The sequence below is a fragment of the Salvelinus alpinus genome, chromosome 2 (genome assembly GCF_045679555.1).
Source record: "Salvelinus alpinus chromosome 2, SLU_Salpinus.1, whole genome shotgun sequence".
NCBI lineage: Eukaryota > Metazoa > Chordata > Actinopteri > Salmoniformes > Salmonidae > Salvelinus > Salvelinus alpinus.
The window spans coordinates 37,293,492-37,313,962 of NC_092087.1; the positions used below are offsets into that span (position 1 = coordinate 37,293,492).

The window sequence follows — 20,471 nt, forward strand, 5'->3', positions numbered from 1 at the left end:
CTCCTAAAAACGAAAACTTCCTTATCAAATCATAGTGCCTCTGTCGCTACACTGAGTGAACAATTGAAAACTTCAGCACATATGAGAAAGATTGAGACTATGGCAACAATACTGTACCTTGAAGCACATGATCTGATTCTGTGAACCCTCATACATGTAATTAAAAAAGTATTCTAAAATTTGAAAAAGCAGATGGAGGCACGTAAACACAAAAGTCAAGTTTAATTCTGATCTCTCTCTCAGACAAACAACCACAGAGGAGCTTAGCACAGACACATTTGTATTCCATACAAAATTACAAACTGTACAGAATGCTATTGACAGCATTTTATATGGAAGAAAAAGTCAAAAGAAAGCTTTTTTTACTAAATAAAAAAATGCCTGTGAAATGCCCAATATCTTCATTATTTATAGCTGTTGTACAAGGCCACAGAGGTCATAAATAACACATTGTTCCTCTTGTTCTTGTCATTTTCACAGTGGTGAGGATAATAGGCAGGTAACAGGGATTGAGGATGGAGTGGATGGCTGTAATATTTGTTCACTCAATCTCAGTGAAGCGTGCAAACATGGCTTTGCGCACGGCGTCCTTGTAGGTGTCTGATGCGGAGAGTTCGTAGTTGCTTCCCTTGATGCCCAGGCCTGTGCCCTTGGTTCGTAATGAGGCCTGTGGGGAGAGGGCAAGAAGACGCTTATCAAAACAGACAGATTGAGCTCAGGTACCCCCTTAGGTACACCTGCTAATTGGCCACACATATACAAACTCAACACACCGCCATGCACCAACCTGATCTGTCAGGAAATAGCCCAGTGACAAGAACCTACAGGCCATTTAAGCACTCTGCACTAACTCACTGCAGATGAAAAAGGCCTCTAATTTCTCATTTTGGCTGCATAACTCACAGAGATAGGTGCAGTGATGCCCTGCTGGTTGCGGCCCAGGCCCTTGCCCTCCTGCCAGCCCATGGCCTGCAGCATCTTGTTCCCAATGTTGTCACTGGTCAGACCGTCTTTGGTGGGCTGCTCGTAGTTCCTGTGTGTCAGGTGGTTGATGAGGTGAATTAATCAAACGGTATTAGTAAAATGTAATAAATGTATTTCTGGTTCGTTGAATTGATCAAGGATGTAGTTGGACAATAACATTCTCGTAACGTGAGACCCCCAGCTTTAGAGATAGGATTGGTTGAAGCCCTTACACTGTGGGGGCAGGAGGCTGATAGAATTTCTTCTTCTTGGGTGCTGGTGGTTCGGGAACACCATACTTATCCCTTCTCTCAGCAGCTCTGTCTCTGTACTTCAGCTACACAGAATCATGTCAACAAAACACAAATTATAATCATTGGTGTCATTGAAGATCTCGGCTTTCTATAAATGTTCCTGTGAATGTCAAAAATCTTCAAAGAGTAGAGCCTACCTCCATCTCTTTTCTCTCCAACTCTTCCAGCTGGGCCTCAGATAGTTTGGATCTTCTGTGAATTTCCAAGTTTTGCTAAGACAATAAAGCAAAAAAAAAAAAAGTTAATATTCCCCGGGAACTATGCAATTCACACATTTAAATGGCACGACTAGTCTTGGCATGACAGTTCAAAAGAATGTGTGTTCTCACCTTGCTTATGCTAAAAGGCAACTGCACACCCTCAGCAGATGGCAGGGCCAAAAATAACTCAAAATATTTCCCTCCACCCAGACTCAGAGATTAAAGTGCCATTCTGCTGCTTGCCATCCTACCTTGTGCAGGTCTGAGAGCTGCTGGTGACGCAGCAGGGCGTCTTTGCCGGGGAACTGCCTGAGACAGAGCAAGCAGGCCATCTTCTTCCAGTCTGTCAGCTTGTCTGACCCCTCATCACCCACACCTCCACTCTCTGGGTTGGCTGCCTCCTCTGAGTCACTGTCCCCACCAATGTAGGCTGCCACCAGGCCACTCTGCAACACACACACAAACCTTTTACTATGAAGTGAGAACCATGCCCCACAAGCCACTGGAGAAGTGAGGACCGGGCTTTCCAATAGGGATAGATACAAAGTGACTCCACATCTCACCACCAGATGGCCCAAAAACACTAATAATCCAAGCTGCTATTGTCTTTCTCTGTAGTCTAACAGTAGTGTTTCAGTGCTATCTCAGCTACATCCTTACCTTGGCTACTGGGGTTTCCGGTTCTCCATTCTTCAGCAGCTCATTCATCACCACCGGCTGGGTCTCAAACCCTGCACCATGCTGGAGGAGCAAAACACTAAATCAGACACTTGCATTTACATTTTAGTCATTTAGCAGACACTCTTATTCAGAGTGACTTAAAGGAGCAATTAGGGTTAAGTTCCTTGCTCAAGGGCACTGATAGTTTTTTCACCTTGTCGGCTCAGGGATTCGAACCAGCGACCTTTCGGGTTACTGGCCCTATACTCTAACCGCTAGGCTACCTGCCACCCATTGACATGACACCAAACAGTTCATAATCCTTTAATTGAGATAGGTATCACAGTACCACAGCTGTGACATGATTTAAGAGCCAGCTACAGTATATTGACTCAGAGGGTTATAATCATGAGTACCTTTTTCTCAAAGAGGGTAGAGAAGCCTGCATCGGCAGCGGCAGCCTCTCTCCGGTCCTCATCCCTGCCCTGCCCCAGGCCCTGCAAGCTGCTCTTGATGCTCTCCTTCTGCTTGTTTAGGCTCTTGGCCCATCGCTCCATGTCTTTGGCTATCTGAAATGGGAGACAACAGAGTTACTAACATATCTCACTATATGCACTAGTGCTTCAGTATGGGACTTCCCATGCTTGCAAGAGGTGCTTGTCTGCCTGTTACCTGCTGGGCAGACTTGCTTTTGGGCTTGTCCTTCTTCTCCTTGGACTCTGTGCTGGACGAGGCTGCTGAGGAGGCGGAAGCCTGTTCGGAGCTGGAGTCTGCTGCTGCTGCTGTTGTTTCTGCTGCTGCAGGGATGTAGGTCTGTGTCTCACTGTCCCAGTACAGGTATTGCTGGGTCTGGGAGTTGAAGTAGTACTACACAGAGATTTAAAATACATAATGTATAATAATAATGACACATTAATCATGATCAAGTCTCTGATAGAGAGGAAGTCTATAGGGGTGAGAGAGTAGTTACACTGTCTTCAGAAAGTATTCAAAGTGGAATTAAGTTTTCAGAAATGTTAACAAATTCCCCAAAAATGAAAAGCTGATATGTCTTCAGTCAATAAGTATTCAACCCCTTTATTATGGCAAGCCTAAATAAGTTCAGAAGTAAAAATGTACTTAATAAGTCACATAATAAGTTGCATGGACTCACTCTGTGTGCAATAATAGCGTTTAACATGATTTTTGAATGACTACCTCATCTCTGTACCCAACACATACAATTATCTGTAAAGTCCCTCAGTTGAGCAGTGAATTTCAAACACAGATTCAACCATAAAGACCAGGAAGGTTTTCCAATGCCTCGCAAAGGGCACCTATTGGTAGATGGCTAAACATTTAAAAAAGCAGACATTGAATGTCCTTTCGAGCATGGTGAAATTATTAATTACACTATAATTAAAAAATTGTATTAGACTATAAATACACCCATCACTACAAAGATAAAGAAGTCCTTCTTAAGTCAGTTGCCCGAGAGGAAAGAAACAATCCCAGGGATTTCACCATGAGGCCAATGGTGACTTTAAAACAGTTAGAGTTAAATGGCTGTGATAAGGCACTCAAGTAACACTGCAAAAAATACAAAGCGTTATGGTTGGGGAAAATCCAAAACAGCACATCACTGAGTACCACCAGTCATATTTTCAAGCATGGTGGTGGCTGCATCATGTTATGGGTATGCTTGTCATCTGCAAGGACTAGGGAGTTTTTGGGGGGGATAAAAAGAAACGGAACAGAGCGCAGCACAAGCAAAATCCTAGAGGAAAACCTGGTTCAGTCTGCTTTGCAACAGACACAGGGAGATGAATTCACCTTTCAGCAAGACAATAAACTAAAACACAAGGCCAAACCTACATTGGAGTTGCTTACCAAGACAACATTGAATGTTCCTGAGTGGCCTAGTTAGTTTTGACTTAAAATCATCTTGAAAATCTTTAGCAAGACTTGAAATGGCTGTCTAGCAATGATCAACAAACAACTTGACAAAGCTTGAAGAATTGTAAAAATAATCATGTGCAAATCCAGGTGTGCTAAGCTCTTTGAGACTTACCCAGAAAGACTCAGCTGTAATCACTGCCAACGGTGATTCTAACATGTATTGCCTCAGGGGTGTGAATACTTTCTGTATTTAATTTTCAATACATTTGCAAACCTTTCTAAAATCATGTTTTCACTTGGTCATTATGGGGTATTGTTTGTTGATGGTTGAGAATGTGTATATTTTTAAAAATCCATTTTGAATTCAGGCTGTAACACAAAATGTGGATTAAGACAAAAGATATGAATACTTTCCGAAGGCACTATACATACCTGGCTGTTAGGGTCGTAGTACAGACCAGTCTGTGGATCGTAGTAGTACCCAGATGACTCATCATATTGGTAAGCGGAGGTGTCAGGAACAACTGGTTAAAAGCAACAGCAGATACATTGTATTGAATGACCTTCAGGTATTCAATGTATGGCAATGACGTTCAAACTAAATAAAGAATGGAAATCCAATATGGAGTCCCTTCTTACCAGATGTGCTGTCAGAGAAAATGGCAGCTCCAGGGGAGGCTGCCAAAGCGGCTGCTGCTGTTCTCAGTGAAGAGTTGGCAACTCTGGAACTGGTAGCCTGTGGTGGCACATCAATCTGCCCAACTAGTTGGTGCAACTGTGGGTGGGAAAACAACAGCACCACATGTTCAACTGCTGCACTCATCCGTATTGACAACACCCAATTGAGCAGCATGTGTGTAACAAGCATCATGAATGTTGATGTGAGCCGTTAAGCGCTACCTGTATGGTAGGCTGGCTGAGGAGGTGATGTTGGTAGACCTGTGTGGTCTGGGAAACAACCACACCTGCTGATGTAGGGACCAGGGCCTTCACTCCTGGTGCAGCTGCCATTAACATACACAAACCATGATTAAAGTCATAATATAAACCAGACAGTCTGAGTCACTAGTTGTAGTGTTAAGACGCACTGTGAAGTAGACGTCGGTCTATTTGGATTCTCACCTCCTAATATTCCGTCTCCAGGAGCAGGATCCAACACAGCAGGCTGCTGAGGCCACGACAGATAATCCTGCCCATACTGAAAGACAAATATTATACATGTTGCTTAAAACTATCTTTAAAGTTAAATTTACTGACCATCTGTCCCTGATGCACAGCTTCAGGTTTAAAGAGCATCCCCCACTTGGTGTGGAACGATGAGTTTAGTTGGCCTCCAAAGAGTACTGACCTGTGTGTGCTGTGCACAGCCCTCCTGCAGGGAACCATAGTCTGTGGTAGCACCCAGGGCCTGCTTTGGCTGAAAGACAGAAAGAGACCAAGGCATGAGAACATAGAGTGGTGGTACCACAACTACATGATTTAGATAAAGTGACATGAGGTGCAGAGGGAGTAGTCATGGTGATACCTGGCTGGAGGACCACTGAGCAGCAGCAATGGCTGTGCTGGCAACGGAGAAGGCACTGACTCTGTTCCCATCTGGCATCAGCAGGTCTCTGTCGGGGAAACACAAAGAGATGAGATCTGGATTTTGGTGTGGGAGGATGCATGTTTAATCTTCTTATTCCTATGGTGCTTCCCTATAACTGTGTACGGAGTGAGTATGTGGTGTATTGTTTGGTAAAGGGAGACAGAGTCATGACTCACTTCCTGGCACTCTTCGCATAATCCACCCCAATAGTCTTCCCATCCAGCTTCAGAGGGGGCTGCAGGCCCTGGAGGATTGTCAGGAACTGAGAAGCCTCCTACACAGGAATAATAATAATAATAAGGATTGCAGACATACTGTCAACATGAGACCTAACTTAGCCAATCATATTACAATGACAATGTGCATTATTCTGATGACAACACGCATACCAGTGGAGAGGAGAGCTGTACAAAGGCAAAGCCTCTGTTCTGTCCTGTCTGTTTGTCCTTGATCAGACGGATGTTGCCCGGAGACAGGATGGCGTAGGGAGCCAGGGTCGTCATGATGGCCTCAACGCTGGAGAGGGGAGCGATGTTTCTCAAGATGATTGCTGTCAAGAAAATAAGAGAATGTTCCTACTCTTCCTATCAATAGCCACACACAAAGGCACACAGAATGGTTAGAAGATGGTACTCACTGTCACCACAGTAGTCTCCAGCTTGCTTAGGCTCTAAGTTCCGGTCACTGGGGCCAGCAGACTCTGACCCCTCTGTTTAAAACACAATAGCAAAGTAGTTCTATCAAGGCCCACCCAGCAACTATGATATCACCTGGGATTGGCCACTGGACTTTCACATCAAGGGTCTAGAATGTGATACTTGATAATCACTGGTCTCTTTTGATGAGCCATCCACATTGGGAATGCAAGTATGAACACAGGGCTACTTACCTACTTTGACTGCTCCACATCTGAAGCACCTCAGCCTTTTCCGGAAATTGTACAGACCGCACTGCAAGCAACCGGTTACATTGTTTTCACTCAGTTGAATTCAACTTTACCGACAAAACAGTGTATCTAGAAACATTGATAGAAACTATGAGTGAAACCATTTGGCAACACAAAACAGAGAAGGGATTTGGTCTGTGGAGTAGAAAACATGGAGGTGGAGAAGAGGGGATACGTACAGCATTGCAGAGCCAGTTTTCAAATGTGTGTCTCCGGTTGCTGTAGTGCATAGCCACACACTTTCCCTGGATCATCAGCTTATTCTGTAAGATCAAAAGCCACCAGTTATTTTTGCTTCCTCAACTCCTAGCCACACAGTCAGGTGAGATTCTCATACTATCACACCCCATGAGCGAGCACAGCCGGGAAGGGAAAGAGTTGCTAGGGTCACACTCGCTTAGGTACAACCCCTCAGAGAACACAGGGGTGAGTAGATCAGACAGAGACACACACAGAGAGAGACAGAGAGAGACAGAGAGAGAGAAGAGATGAGAGAAGTGCATGTGCTGGGTAGGATTCTAGCAGTGTGTCGGACCGGAGTGCTACCAGCCCGTCCTTGGCCCATTCCCTCGTCTTCGGTTTGAAAGGTGGAGGATGTGTAATGGGCCAAGAGACTGAGCTGGAGCAAAGTGTGCTATGTGGAACCCTGCCCTGGGGGCAGCCATATCAAAACATGGCTATGTGAGACACCCAGAACCAAAGAGCGCCTAAACTCTCAAAGTAAAATCCTTATTTTCTTAAAATATACACTTATTTAGCTACACAACAGCACACACAAAATGAGCTACCTCCTCTTTTGATTGCTTAAATCCAGTCTTCATTCCAAATGTTAAAAATGTATAAGTTGACACTTTGTATGGTGAGCTTCAGAGGGTCCAATGCTAATCTTGCACATTTTTATTGTACAGGAATTATTGTATAGACTATTTTTTTCTGTCTAACCTGTTTAAACTAGAATTTCTGTTAGAATAATCCATCTAGTTCATTATATTATAAAGACAACTTAAAGAAAGAAATCAGATTCATATAGCAAAAGCGTTGGTGCTGTCCTTTGTCTATGCAGGACCCTCAGCTCTCAGCAAATGGTCACTTATACAGCAAATTTCTCAAAGGTCAGTCTCTCAAGACATCTGTTTGTTATTTTGGGCTCTGATCTCCAAGACAAAATCTAGACTTGGCGATTGTTGAAGCAACCTGATTGGTCTCCATCCATCGGGTAGCATCTTGCAAGTGATAAAACTCCACGAAGGCGAAACCTCTGCTTATACCTAGAGACAGCATTCAAATATAGACGGGAGTTGTGTTAGTCAGAGTGCTTTGGCACAACATTCAAACTCTGTCACAGTCTGCTTCACAACCCATTACAAGTGAAACAGTGGGAGATATATTTTGAAGAGGGTAGGGGAGGGGTAACCTTTGCCATAGCATGAAAGCCTTCAGATGACAGTGCTTGGACCGCACTTGAATGATTGCCACGCAAAGATGATACGATAAAATGTGAAGTGTTTAAAAAAAAAACAGAGACAAGTACACCCACTTACCAAAGGGGTATCCTACGAAGCACATTTGAGGAGTTAGCGAGGTAACTTTGGTCAACTCGGAGTTCAACTTGGGATAACCAGTCACACGAAAATGGCTCACCTTTTAGCAAGGTAAATTACTATGGCAACGAATCCTTCAGAACTAACCTGCTCCGGGGCAGGCTAACTCCACTTACCCTGAATGAAATGACAGAGCAGAGAGTTGAGGACCAGTGAAATCAGATTCCCTCTTGCAAAGATTGCTTCATCATCCCCTTCATTAGGAAGACGACGGAGTCAATATTTTATTAATCAAATTTTTTTTGTGTTAAAATATCACATTACACATTTTTTTATGACAGAATGCATTTTAAACTTCACGCAATGTAAAACATTTGTATGACTTAATAAATAAAAAATATCGATATGAGTGAGGAAAAAGGGTGCTTGTGCATTGATAAGCACACCAAAGACAGCATTAATGATAAGTAATAAAATAAAGATGGCACTTCTAAAAGTATATTTCACACCATAGCCTGCTGAATTTGCAAGATTTTTTGAGTTCGGCACAAATGAAAATGTGGCACTGACTCACCCATGGATTGATGCTTCAGCATCGTCTCAATGAAAAGTTTGTAGCCGCATCGCAGTGCTATGCTGCGCCACCAGAGTCTGGGTTCGCGCCCAGGCTCTGTCGCAGCCGGCCGCGACCGGGAGGTCCGTGGGGCGACGCACAATTGGCTTAGCGTCGTCCGGGTTAGGGAGGGTTTGGCCGGTAGGGATATCCTTGTCTCATCGCGCTCCAGCGACTCCTGTGGCGGGCCGGGCGCAGTGCGCGCTAACTGAGGGGGGCGGGTGCACGGTGTTTCCTCCGACACATTGGTGCGGCTGGCTTCCGGGTTGGAGGCGCGCTGTGTTAAGAAGCAGTGCGGCTTGGTTGGGTTGTGCTTCGGAGGACGCATGACTTTCGACCTTCGTCTCTCCCGAGCCCGTACGGGAGTTGTAGCGATGAGACAAGATAGTAATTACTAGCGATTGGATACCACGAAAATTGGGGAGAAAAGGGGATAAAATTTATAAAAAAATAAAATAAAAAAAAAGAAAAGTTTGTAGCCATGTGCGACATGCACACACAGTTACAAGCCTGCTAGAGTTCGCGTCAGACGGACAAGCAATATCCACTGTCGTAGTACGGATGAAGACTGAGCTGGAATGTGAAGCAAACTGAAGCTGGTCAGCTTTATAAAAACCCTGAGTAGATCTAGCTTGCTTCGAAGGATACCCTTATGGTCTCAATCTCATCTACAAATAAAAACAATCCACAAAACAAAAGACCCACTGGTGTAGGTGTGGTGAAGGTTCCTTTGCTATGGCAAATATGATTGATATTGGAGGCAAGGTGGCGTGTGTGGGGTGGTAGTGTGTGTGGAGCCGAATCAACCTGAGGCTCCAGACAACAACTCTCACCTGTCCTCTTCTTCATCAGCCGGATGTCCACAGGCTGGGGTCCCTGCAGCTGCTCAAGAGCAGCCTGGATCTGAAACACAGGAGGGGAACATTCAGTGGGCCACGGTTTACTATATTCAAGAGAGGTCACAATCCACAATGTATGTTTCCTATTATACACATCAATACTGCATATGGCATGCTAGCCTCTATACGGCAGCTCTGTGAAGCATGTATTATCAGTAGTTATATCAACATGTAGTTAGGAATAAAGAGGACCTACAGCTTCCTCTGTGACGTAGAGGGACAGGCCCCGGAGCATGATGGTCTTGCTCTCCTCCTGCCCCAGCTCCATCTTATAATCCTGCTCTTGATAATCACCATCAGACTGATAGCCATCTTCAGACCTGTCACTGTTGTGGCGCTTTCGCCTTCTCTACAAGAAGAACACAGTTGTTAACTGAAGAGGGCAAGCAACATTACATCAGAGAACAACAGCTCTTCATTGCAAACAGCCCAGTACAGAACATGTTTTTGATGAATGCATGCCCAAGGTCAATGAGATCCCCATGACCGTAACTTGATTCCTCGAGTCTCACCTCAGGGCCGTCTCGGTCTCTGCGCTCATCAAAACGGTCAGTGTGTCTCTCGTCACTCCAGCGCTGGTCATAATCCCTATCTGGCTCTCTGTCCCGTCTTTCACGCCACTCTGGATCATCTCGCCCCCAGTCTGACGCATACCTCCCACTACGCTCACTTCGGCCAAACCTCAGAACATAAACACACAAGGTAACATTATTCACATGACATATTCAGCTAATGCATTCCTAGCTCAATAATGGACTAAAGGAGCCAAACGTTACTCCTTATAGTCCAAGGACCTTACATGTTCTGTTTAGAGGTGAATTGGCTCTGGAAGCCAAAACTGCCAAATACTCCAACTAAACGTGAATCGATTCTCAATTGCAGTACGGTTCTAGCAAAATAAAGCTCTGTACTTTCATACCAAAATAATTTGACAAATGCTAAATATTCACTTACTGTTCACTGTTTTAATACAATTGCAGAAACTATTTTTCCAGTGACAACACAGGTGTTCGTAGACGCAGGTAGCTAATTAGCACAGGTACGCCTCTGTCTTCCATCTATTTACAAGCCCTGTAACATGGAAATATAGCCGTGTGGGAACCCTAACCCTATAAAATGTGTGTGGCAATTTAACCTTTGATTTCTTGCTGATATGAAAGATACTTGCCTTATGTTTCCAAAACCATACTGCAAGCGATGCGTTTTAATGTACAGAATTAGCGTCAGGCCTCTTAAAGCTGCAATATGTAACATTTTGGGCAACCAGACCGAATTCACAATGAGTTATAGATATGTCAGTCTCATTGAAAGCAAGTCTAAGAAGCGATAGATATGTTCTGTGCGTGCTATTTCTATGCTTCCGGTTCTTATGTTTTGTTTTTGCATCTTTTACTTTCGGTTTTGTACACCAGCTGAAAATACAATATTTTTTGTTATTTTAAAGATATTTCACAGCGGTTTAGATTGTACAATTATTATACATTGCCTCTTTTGTCACAAACTGTAATTAGGCGAACTAATCGAATTTTAGCAACCAGGAAATGGCAGAGCCTTTCTGCATATTGCACCTTTAACAAATCACCCCCGGACAGAAGACACTATTGTCAATAGGCGCTAAAGGTACTTTGCATCTATGAATGGGGTAATGCATTCCTAGAAAATCCTATGTTTGTCAGAAGAGTGCATTGCATCCAGACATTCAGGGGGTAGCTACCACACATCACCTTTTTCATTTCCTACACTCTTTGCTTTTGCCAGAAGATAACGACCCTACCGTTACACTTGTTTACACTGAGCTGCACTGGGGTCGGAACACAATCATAGCGCACGTTTACATGCACACTACAGAGTATGGCACTAGTCATGTAAACACCGTACTTTGTGTATCTTAAATCGGCGTAAGATCATAATCGAAGTAAGCATACGCCAATTAAAACACCTGGTTTTCTGAGCAATCTCAAATGATTAGTTAATGTAAACAGCTTAAATTGGCGTTCCACCTGTGTATTTGATCTGAGCACGTGCCAGCACCGGGTAGCGCAAGCCTCCCTCTTATGCGCGAGTTAAATATGCATCTTATATATAGTTTACACATACAAACTTTATATGTCCGAACTCAGAATCAAATTGTCTTTGCAAAAATAACAGTCACCGTAGTAGAACATTTATTTTGTTTGCGGATTTTCTGCATTTATCAAAAGTTCCATCAGTAGCCTGACTTCAGATGTGTCCATGTAAACAGGATTATTTGGGAAATCGTTCCTCTGGCACTGCATGTAAATGTTTTAAATGACTAATTATATACTGAACAAAAATATAAACGCAACATGCTGGATCTCATCACAGTATTTCTGTGCATTCAAATTGCCATTGATAAAATGCAATTGTGTTTGCTGTCCGTAGCCTATGCCTGCCCATACCATAACCCCACCACCACGGGGCACTCCGTTAACATCGTTGACATCAGCAAACCGCTCGCCCACACTACGCCATACACATGGTCTGCGGTTGTGAAGCCGGTTGGACATACTGCCACATTCTCTAAAACAACGTTGGAGGCAACTTATGGTAGAGAAATTAACATTAAATTATCTGACAAGAGCTTTGGTGGAAACTCCTGCAGTCAGCATGCCAATTGCATGCTCCCTCAAAACTTGATATCTGTGGCACTGTGTTGTGACAAAACTGCACATTTTAGAGTGGCCTTTTATTGTCCCCAGCACAAGGCCCACCTGTGTAATGATCATGTCGTTTAATCAGCTTCTTGACATGCCACACCTGTCCGGTGGATGAATAATCTTGGCAAAGGAGAATTGGGATCTTTTATTTCAGCTCATGAAACCAACATTTTACATGTTGCAGTTCAGTGTATTAACCTGACTATCCACAATAATCACATCATTGTGTGCATGTAACCATAAGCTATAATTACATTAAGAAACCATGGAGCCGGCGTGAAATATGGGTCGGAAAATGTACCTCAATGCAGGGACGGGACATGCCACAGTACTCCTAATTGTACAGTTAAAACTGGCAGTATTTCAATCTTCTCAATGGAGCAGTGTGGATAAAGGTACAACTGAGTACAGTAGCATATCCCATCCCTGCATTGAGGTACGTTTTCCGATCCATATCTCACACTGTGCATGGTGCCTTACTGTAACTATGATTGCGTTCCGACCCCAATGCAGCTCAGTCTAAACAAACGTAATGGTAGGGTCGGTATCCTCTGGCAATCTTTACTCCTGAGTCAAGCATAAAGGTCGGAGAAATTCTCACCTCTTGTCAGCCCCCATGTTTCACTGCTGAACAGCAACAGCCAGGCTTACAAATGAACTGTAGGGATGCAAAATAAATGTTGCATCAATTACTAAACTTGTTGAAATGCCAACAAAAAGTTACACTAATTTACTTCTAACGTTACTGCTTAAAAACAATGCTAGCTACTAGCTGGCTAACTTGGCTATCTAGCTAGCTATGGATGTAGCAAGCGACACAAGTCTCGGCTAGTACTTACCTAACTAGTTAAATAGCTAGCTATTCAACTAGTTAGCTGGTTAAATTACATGTCTAACTAACTGTTATTTTAGCTAGCTAGGTCTTTGCCAAGTAAACCGATTAAAAATAACGTTAGCTAGGTGAGAGGAATGAACAGTCAAGGATTATCTTGCTAGAACAGATTTACTAGCAGTTGATAGTAATGTAAAAAGAGTAAGTTGAATACTTACCAGTTAAATAAAGTATCAAGGCCTGGCTTTCGTGGCCTGTTTTATAACATTACAAAGAAAAATGTCTCAAAATATATTTCCCTCTGCTTCCTTCTTTAGTTTTGTGCCAGCATACAGCTAACGTTAGCTAGCTAGCTACTGTTGTAAATCCAAAGGAATGGGTAATGGTTAGATGGGATACAGTTTGTCAAAATCCTTATCTAAACTAATTATCCTAACCTACTACGTTAATTCGGTCATGGCAAGAAGGGATATCGAATTGGTCAAAGTGACGTCATAGTACCATCTGCTCGATTTGCGCCGACGTAGCTAGAGTTGCGTTGCCTGAAATCAGGAATAGTATCATATTTATAAACAGGAGAAAAGGAACACATTTGTTGTAAACAAAAAGTATAAAGCGTCTGGACAGAATGTAGAGTTCGAATTTAATCAAGGAGAGATATTAATCTAGGTCATTAGTAAACTAGCTAACTAACGCCTTTGCGTTGACTAAGGCGTTATATAGCTAGCTAACGTTAGTGAAGTAGACATACGTGTGTGCTATTAATCGATTTTAGATTATCCGGCAAAAAGGCTATAGAGATTAACTGCTATTCTAATTTGTGTCATTTGTTTAATTTATCAAATCTCGCATCGTGAAAAAAATGTGCACTGGGAACTCAAGTATGTTCCCTATGATGGAACCCTACGCCTGTCAAATGTATTTATAAAGCCACTAGGGCAAGGATAAACATGCGAGTGATAAGAGGGAAACACAAACGGTAATGAAGCTAATGTTTACAACGATGCACAATGAAGGTGATTATGATTGACTGATATTGGGAGGAGGGGATGCCTGTCAGGAAGGGAGAGATAAGAGAAGGAGAAGAGAGTTTGAGAAGTGTATGAATGAAATGTTATTTTCGTGTCAAATCGCCAATTGGCAACCCATCCCTTCTGGGATTAATTGACACAAACATTACAATAATTCACGATGGTAATTAAATGATAATTATTCTAACAGTATACTCCTGCATTGCGCATCGCATAAAGAGTGAAAAAATGTAAGGTAAACATCAATACACAATAGTAAATAAGGTTATCCAAACAATAATTATATCACTGGAGCAGGAAAATAATATACACGCAGTGTATATACACATACATACAACATATACTGAAAAAAATTAACAGAAGGCATTTGAACCCAGTCTGGTACAAAGAGAAGATTCATATGGGAGACAAGCCTATACACAATCTAAACTCAGCAAAAAAAGAAACGTCCATTTTTCAGGACCCCGTCTTTCAAAGATAATTCGTAAAAATCCAAATAACTTCATAGATCTTCATTGTAAAGGGTTTCCCATGTTTGTGAACCATAAACACAGCTTACAGGCGGTAGGCAATTAATGTCACAGTTATGAAAACTTAGGACACTAAAGAGGCCTTTCTACTGACTGAAAAACACCAAAAGAAAGATGCCCAGGGTCCCTGCTCATCTGTGTGAATGTGCCTTAGGCATGCTACAAGGAGGCATGAGAACTGCAGATGTGGCCAGGGCAATAAATTGCAATGTCCGTACTGTGAGACGCCTAAGACAGCGCTACAGGGAGACAGGCCGGACAGCAGATCATCCTCGCAGTGGCAGACCACGTGTAACAACACCTGCACAGGATCGGTACATCTGAACATCACACCTGCGTTACAGGTACAGGATGGCAACAACTGCCCAAGTTACACCAGGAACGCACAATCCCTCCATCAGTGCTCAGACTGTCCGTAATAGGCTGAGAAAGGCTGGACTGAGGGATTGTAGGCCTGTTGTAATGCAGGTCCTTACCAGACATCACCGGCAACAACGTCGCCTATGGGCACAAACCCACCGTCGCTGGACCAGACAGGACTGCCAAAAAGTGCTCTTCACTGACGAGTCACGGTTTTGTCTCACCAGGGGTGATGGTCGGATTCGTGTTTATCGTCGAAGGAATGAGCGTTACGCCGAGGCCTGTACTCTGGAGCAGGATCGATTTGGAGGTGCAGGGTCACAGCATCATTGGACTGAGCTTGTTGTCATTGCAGTCAATCTCAACGCTGTGCGTTACAGGGAAGACATCCTCCTCCCTCATGTGGTACCCTTCCTGCAGGCTCATCCTGACATGACCCTCCAGCATGACAATGCCACCAGCCATACTGCTCGTTCTGTGCGTGATTTCCTGTAAGACAGGAATGTCAGTGTTCTGCCATAGCCAGCGAAGAGACCGGATCTCAATCCCATTGAGCACGTCTGGGACCTGTTGGATCGGAGGGTGAGGGCTAGGGACATTCCCCCCAGAAATGTCCGGGAACTTGCAAGTGCCTTGGTGAAAGAGTGGGGTAACATCTCACAGCAAGAACTGGCAAATCTGGTGCAGTCCATGAGGGGGAGATGCACTGCAGTACTTAATGCAGCTGGTGGCCACACCAGATACCGACTGATACTTTTGATGTTGACCCCCCCCTTTGTTCAGGGACACATTATTCCACTTATGTTAGTTACATGTCTGTGGAACTTGTTCAGTTTATGTCTCAGTTGTTGAATCTTATGTTCATACAAATATTTACAGATGTTAAGTTTGTTGAAAATAAATGCAGTTGACAGTGAGAGGATGTTTCTATTTTTGCTGAGTTTATGTACACACGTGCCATTTACCACATTGAAGCTAAATATTAAAAAAATAAAAAATTCCAGGCTTTAACTAAATTTTCCACAAATGGAAATACACAATAGACAAAAAAACCTTTACATTTCTCTTCATCACTCATCCACATTATGCTAGGGTATATGTGGTGTGCTTTCTGGAATAAGAGCAAGCGTATATCGTGGTATAAAGGATAACAGAGGATAAAATTAGTTTCATTCTCTATTTCTTTGAGGTATGTGTTTAGAAAAGGACAACAGAAGAGAACCACAAGATGCAGGAATCCTTGTTTCCCCAATATTTAAGAAAACAGATGGCTACAGGGCTGTCTCCTACAGAGCTCTTTTATGTGGAAGAATCAGACTTGGTTTCAGTCTTGTAAATTAAAGTAACGTTACGTAGCCAAGCATTGGACAAATAATCCTTGTCTGACCATGAATGGCCCATACGGGTAGAAGCCTATCTCCTGTTTCTGTCACATAAGGCAGCTTGAAGTACAAGTAGCCTGTACCCCCTGGACAGGATGCTGATTCCCACTCTCAACTGGGATTCCATACCACTGACTATTATGGGGGCTGTCCCTGGCTTGTTGCACTCCGGTGGCGTTGGACGGGGCCACATTCTCTCGCTCCCCCTGTCCCAGTCTCCAGTGTTTATGCTGCAATAGTATTTATTTGCCTAGGGGCCATAGTCAGCTTGTCTTATCTGATGTAGTGCATTCAGGAAGTATTTAGACCTCTTTACACATTTTGTTACAGCCTTATTCTAAAATGGATTAAAAACAAAAAAGTTTACACACACACCCATAATGACAAAGCAAAAACAAGTTTTTGAAATTTATAAAAAATACAAAACTTAGCATAAGTATTCAGACCCTTTACTCAGTATTTTGTTGAAGCACCTTTGGCAGCATTTACAGCCTTGAGTCTTCTTGGGTATGACTCTACAAGCTTGGCACACCTGTATTTGGGGAGTTTCTCCCATTCTTCTCTGCAGATCCTATCAAGCTCTGTCAGGTTGGATGGGGAGCGTCGCTGCACAGCTATTTTCAGGTCTCCAGAGATGTTTGATCGGGTTCAAGTCCAGGCTCTGGCTGGGCCACTCAAGGACATTCAGAGACTTGTCCCGAAGCCACTCCTGTGTTGTCTTGGCTGTGTGCTTAGGGTCGTTGCCCTGTTCGAGGGTGAAACTTCGCCCTAGTCCGAAGTCCTGAGTGCTCTGAAGCAGGTTTTCATCAAGGATCTCTCTGTACTTTGCACCGTTCATCTTTCCCTTGATCCTGACTAGTCTCCCAGTCCCTGCTGCTGAAAAACAACCCCACAGCATGATGCTGCCACCACCATGCTTCACCGTAGGGATGGTGCCAGGTTTCCTCCAGACATGACAGTTGGCCAGAGTTCAATATTGGTTTAATCAGACAAGAGAATCTTGTTTCTCATGGTCAGAGTTCTCCATGTGCCTTTTGACAAACTCCAAGCGGGCTGTCATGTGCCTTTTTACAGAGGAGTGGCTTCCATCTGGCCACTCTACCATAAAGGCATGATTGGTGGAGTGCTGCAGAGATGGTTGTCCTTCTGGAAGGTTCTCCCATCTCCACAGAGGAACTCTGAAGCGCTGTCAGAGTGACCATCGGGTTCTTGGTCACCTCCCTGACCAAGGCCCTTCTCCCCCGATTGCTCAGTTTGGCCTGGTGGCCAGCTCTAGGAGTCTTGGTGGTTCAAACTTCTTCCATTTAAGAATGATGGAGGTCACTGTGTTTTTGGGGACCTTCAATGCCGCAGACATTTTTTGGTACCGTTCCCCAGATCTGTGCCTCTACACAATCCTGTCATCTCTGAGCTCTACGGACAATTCCTTTGACCTCATGGCTTGGTTTTTGCTCTGACATGTACTGTCAACTGTGGGAACTTATATAGACAGCTGTGTACCTTTCAAAATCATGTACAATCAATTGAATTTACCACAGGTGGACTCCAATCAAGTTGTAGAAAGATCAAGGATGATCAATGTAAACAGTATGCACCTGAGCTCAATTTCGAGTCTTATAGCAAAGGGTCTGAATACTTATGCAAATACAATATTTTTTATTAATTTTTTAATAAATTTGCTAAGAATTCTAAACCTGTTTTCACTTTGTCATTATGGGCTATTTTTATTGAATCCATTTTTTAATAAGGCTTTAACTTAACAGTATTTAGCTTAGGTACAAGCATGCTAGGGGGAATGCCTGCCCCTCCACACACACCCTAGCATGTGTGTAGCTAAGCTAAATACTGTATATTCCATCTCCCCTTCTTCCTCTCCTGTCTTAAGTCTAGTCCTGGACAAAAATGTTTTTTTTATATTGAATTTAAATTGAGCATGACTTTTTTTGTCCAGGACAAGGTGTAATCTGAGTCCGGGAAACCAGCCCATACTGTAGACAAGATTATTCCAGAATACTCAAATAAGAGCGTCTGCTAAATGACTTAAATGTAAATGTAAATAAATATTTTCTATGATCCTCTACAGTACATTTAACATTTCCATTCTACAATATGGCCTCTGACAAAGAAAAGTCTCAAAATCCTTTGTATTTGTTGTGTGGTTTGTCTCTCACATAACAGGAGGCCCATGAGAAAAGCACAAAACCCAGATGCTGGGAACAAGTGTTTACTCAGTGGGAGTTAACACATCCTAACATCCAAAACACCACTAAACACAGCAGATAAAAAAACATCTAGGACTACACACTAATCAAACACGGGTTAGGGTTGTATCAGCCATTGTCATAATACTTCTGCCTATCCAAATCGACGGGACAGTAGTGAAGGTGGAAAGTTCCTCAGTGTACACATCACGGACAAACTGAAATGGTCCACCCACACAGACAGCGTGGTGAAGAAGGCGCAATAGCGCCTCTTCAACCTCAGGAGGCTGAGGAAATTTGTCTTGTCACCAAAAACCCTCACAAACTTTTACAGATGCACAATTGAGAGCATCCTGTCGGGCTGTATCACCGCCTGGTACAGCAACTGCTCCGCCCACAACCACAAGGCTCTCCAGAGGGTGGTGAAGTCTGCACAACGCATCACGGGGGAAAACTACCTGCCCTCCAAGACACCTACAGCACCCGATGACACAGGAAGGCCAAAAAGATCATCAAGGACAACAACCACCCCAGCCACTGCCCGTTTACCCCGCTATCATCCAGAAGGAAAGGTCAGTACAGGTGCATCAAAGCTGGGACCAAGACTGAAAAACAGCTTCTATCTCAAGGCCATCAGACTGTTAAACAGCCATCACTAACATTGAGTGGCTGCTGCCAACATACTGACTCAAATCTCTAGCCACTTTAATAATTAAAAACTGGATGTAATAAATGTATCACTAGTCACTTTAAACAATGCCATTTTATATAATGTTTACATACCCTACATTACTCATCTCATATGTATATACTGTACTCTATACCATCTACTGCAACTTGCCTATGCCGTTCGGCCATCGCTCATCCATACATTTATATGTACATATTCTTATTAATTCCTTACACTTGTGTGTATAAGGTAGTTGTGAAATTGTTAGATTACTTGTTAGATATTACTGCACGGTCGTAACTAGAAGCACAAGCATTTCACTACACTCGCATTAACATCTGCTAAATATGTGAATGTGACCAATAAAATGTGATTTGACATCTCCACAAGTGCATAGGGGGTAGGTCTAAAATATTCACCACTGACACTATTTTTTACTTTTCAGGAGAAGAGAAAGGAGAGACAATTTTAGGGAAAGGAAGGGAAGAGCAGTGAGGAGACGAGAGAAGCGGAAAAAAGGGAAGAGGATATGGGTGGAGAGGGTTCAACTTTATATTAGGAGAGTGAGGGTTGCACTCTTTTTAAGAGTTCCACTTTGTTGTTTATGTTTTTAAATCAAAGCAGCGAATTACTTTTTTCTCTCTCTCCATGCCATATTCCCATTGCTAATGTTATAGGTATTGCTATTCCGTTACTTCAGTTCCATTGCTATAGTTTCTGTAGTCTGGTGGCCCGTTAGTATATGAAAATAAAAAAATATATACTTCCATTCTTCCCATCACGGACTGGTAGAGCTGAGACACCAGGTAGGTGCAATAATTATCAAGTAGAACAGAAAAACAACAGTACTCAGAACCTCCATACACAGACCTCTAGCTGCTGTCTAAGTTCTACGAGGGTAAAATTACTCTAACACATTTCATGTTTGTATTTACATCATGTAATGTAGTGCTCAGTAAAAAGTAAACACATTTTGACCATTAGAGGAGAGGTTTGCTGATCAGTTCCTTTGGCATGGAGAGCAGAACACTACTTTATGGCTGAGGGCAGCGACCAGAGGCTATAGTGGCAAATGTGTGTATGGACTCACTATGAGCAAATACAAGCTGGTCCTGACACCACACCCAGCCTATATTATATTCCAGGAACACCTTCAACCTGGCATTTATGCATGCTTCCCTTGAA

At 43.2% G+C, this 20,471-nt stretch overlaps 1 protein-coding gene across 2 annotated transcripts; it reads right to left on the reverse strand.

Annotated features, from left to right (window-relative positions):
• Nucleotides 1-205: 205 nt before the first annotated feature.
• LOC139542747 (RNA-binding protein 5-like) lies at nucleotides 206-20,362 on the reverse strand. 2 transcript variants are annotated; one of them, XM_071348544.1, is made up of 25 exons: nucleotides 13,331-20,362; nucleotides 12,882-12,938; nucleotides 10,115-10,283; nucleotides 9,799-9,951; nucleotides 9,537-9,606; nucleotides 7,744-7,817; nucleotides 6,729-6,812; nucleotides 6,493-6,553; nucleotides 6,241-6,312; nucleotides 5,993-6,153; nucleotides 5,780-5,877; nucleotides 5,541-5,628; nucleotides 5,364-5,432; nucleotides 5,138-5,213; nucleotides 4,916-5,019; nucleotides 4,655-4,790; nucleotides 4,448-4,539; nucleotides 2,810-3,004; nucleotides 2,554-2,706; nucleotides 2,138-2,218; nucleotides 1,729-1,923; nucleotides 1,415-1,489; nucleotides 1,197-1,300; nucleotides 904-1,033; nucleotides 206-667 (listed from the first exon to the last, which is right to left on the reverse strand). In XM_071348544.1, exons 2-25 carry the CDS (start codon nucleotides 12,896-12,898, stop codon nucleotides 542-544), a joined length of 2,583 nt encoding a protein of 860 aa, XP_071204645.1. In that variant the 5' UTR covers nucleotides 12,899-12,938; nucleotides 13,331-20,362; the 3' UTR covers nucleotides 206-541. The 2 variants fall into 2 exon arrangements, with proteins under 2 accessions (XP_071204645.1, XP_071204654.1); XM_071348553.1 differs by lacking the exons at nucleotides 7,744-7,817; nucleotides 9,799-9,951; nucleotides 10,115-10,283; nucleotides 12,882-12,938; nucleotides 13,331-20,362.
• Between the last annotated feature and the right edge of the window lie 109 nt (nucleotides 20,363-20,471).

Coding starts and splice junctions, on each gene's coding strand:
- LOC139542747 (XM_071348544.1), bottom strand. Junction 9,952..10,114: donor GAGACCGAGACGGCCCTGAG/GTGAGACTCGAG, acceptor TTCTTCTTGTAG/AGAAGGCGAAAGCGCCACAA. Junction 6,554..6,728: donor AAAACTGGCTCTGCAATGCT/GTACGTATCCCC, acceptor GGTTGCTTGCAG/TGCGGTCTGTACAATTTCCG.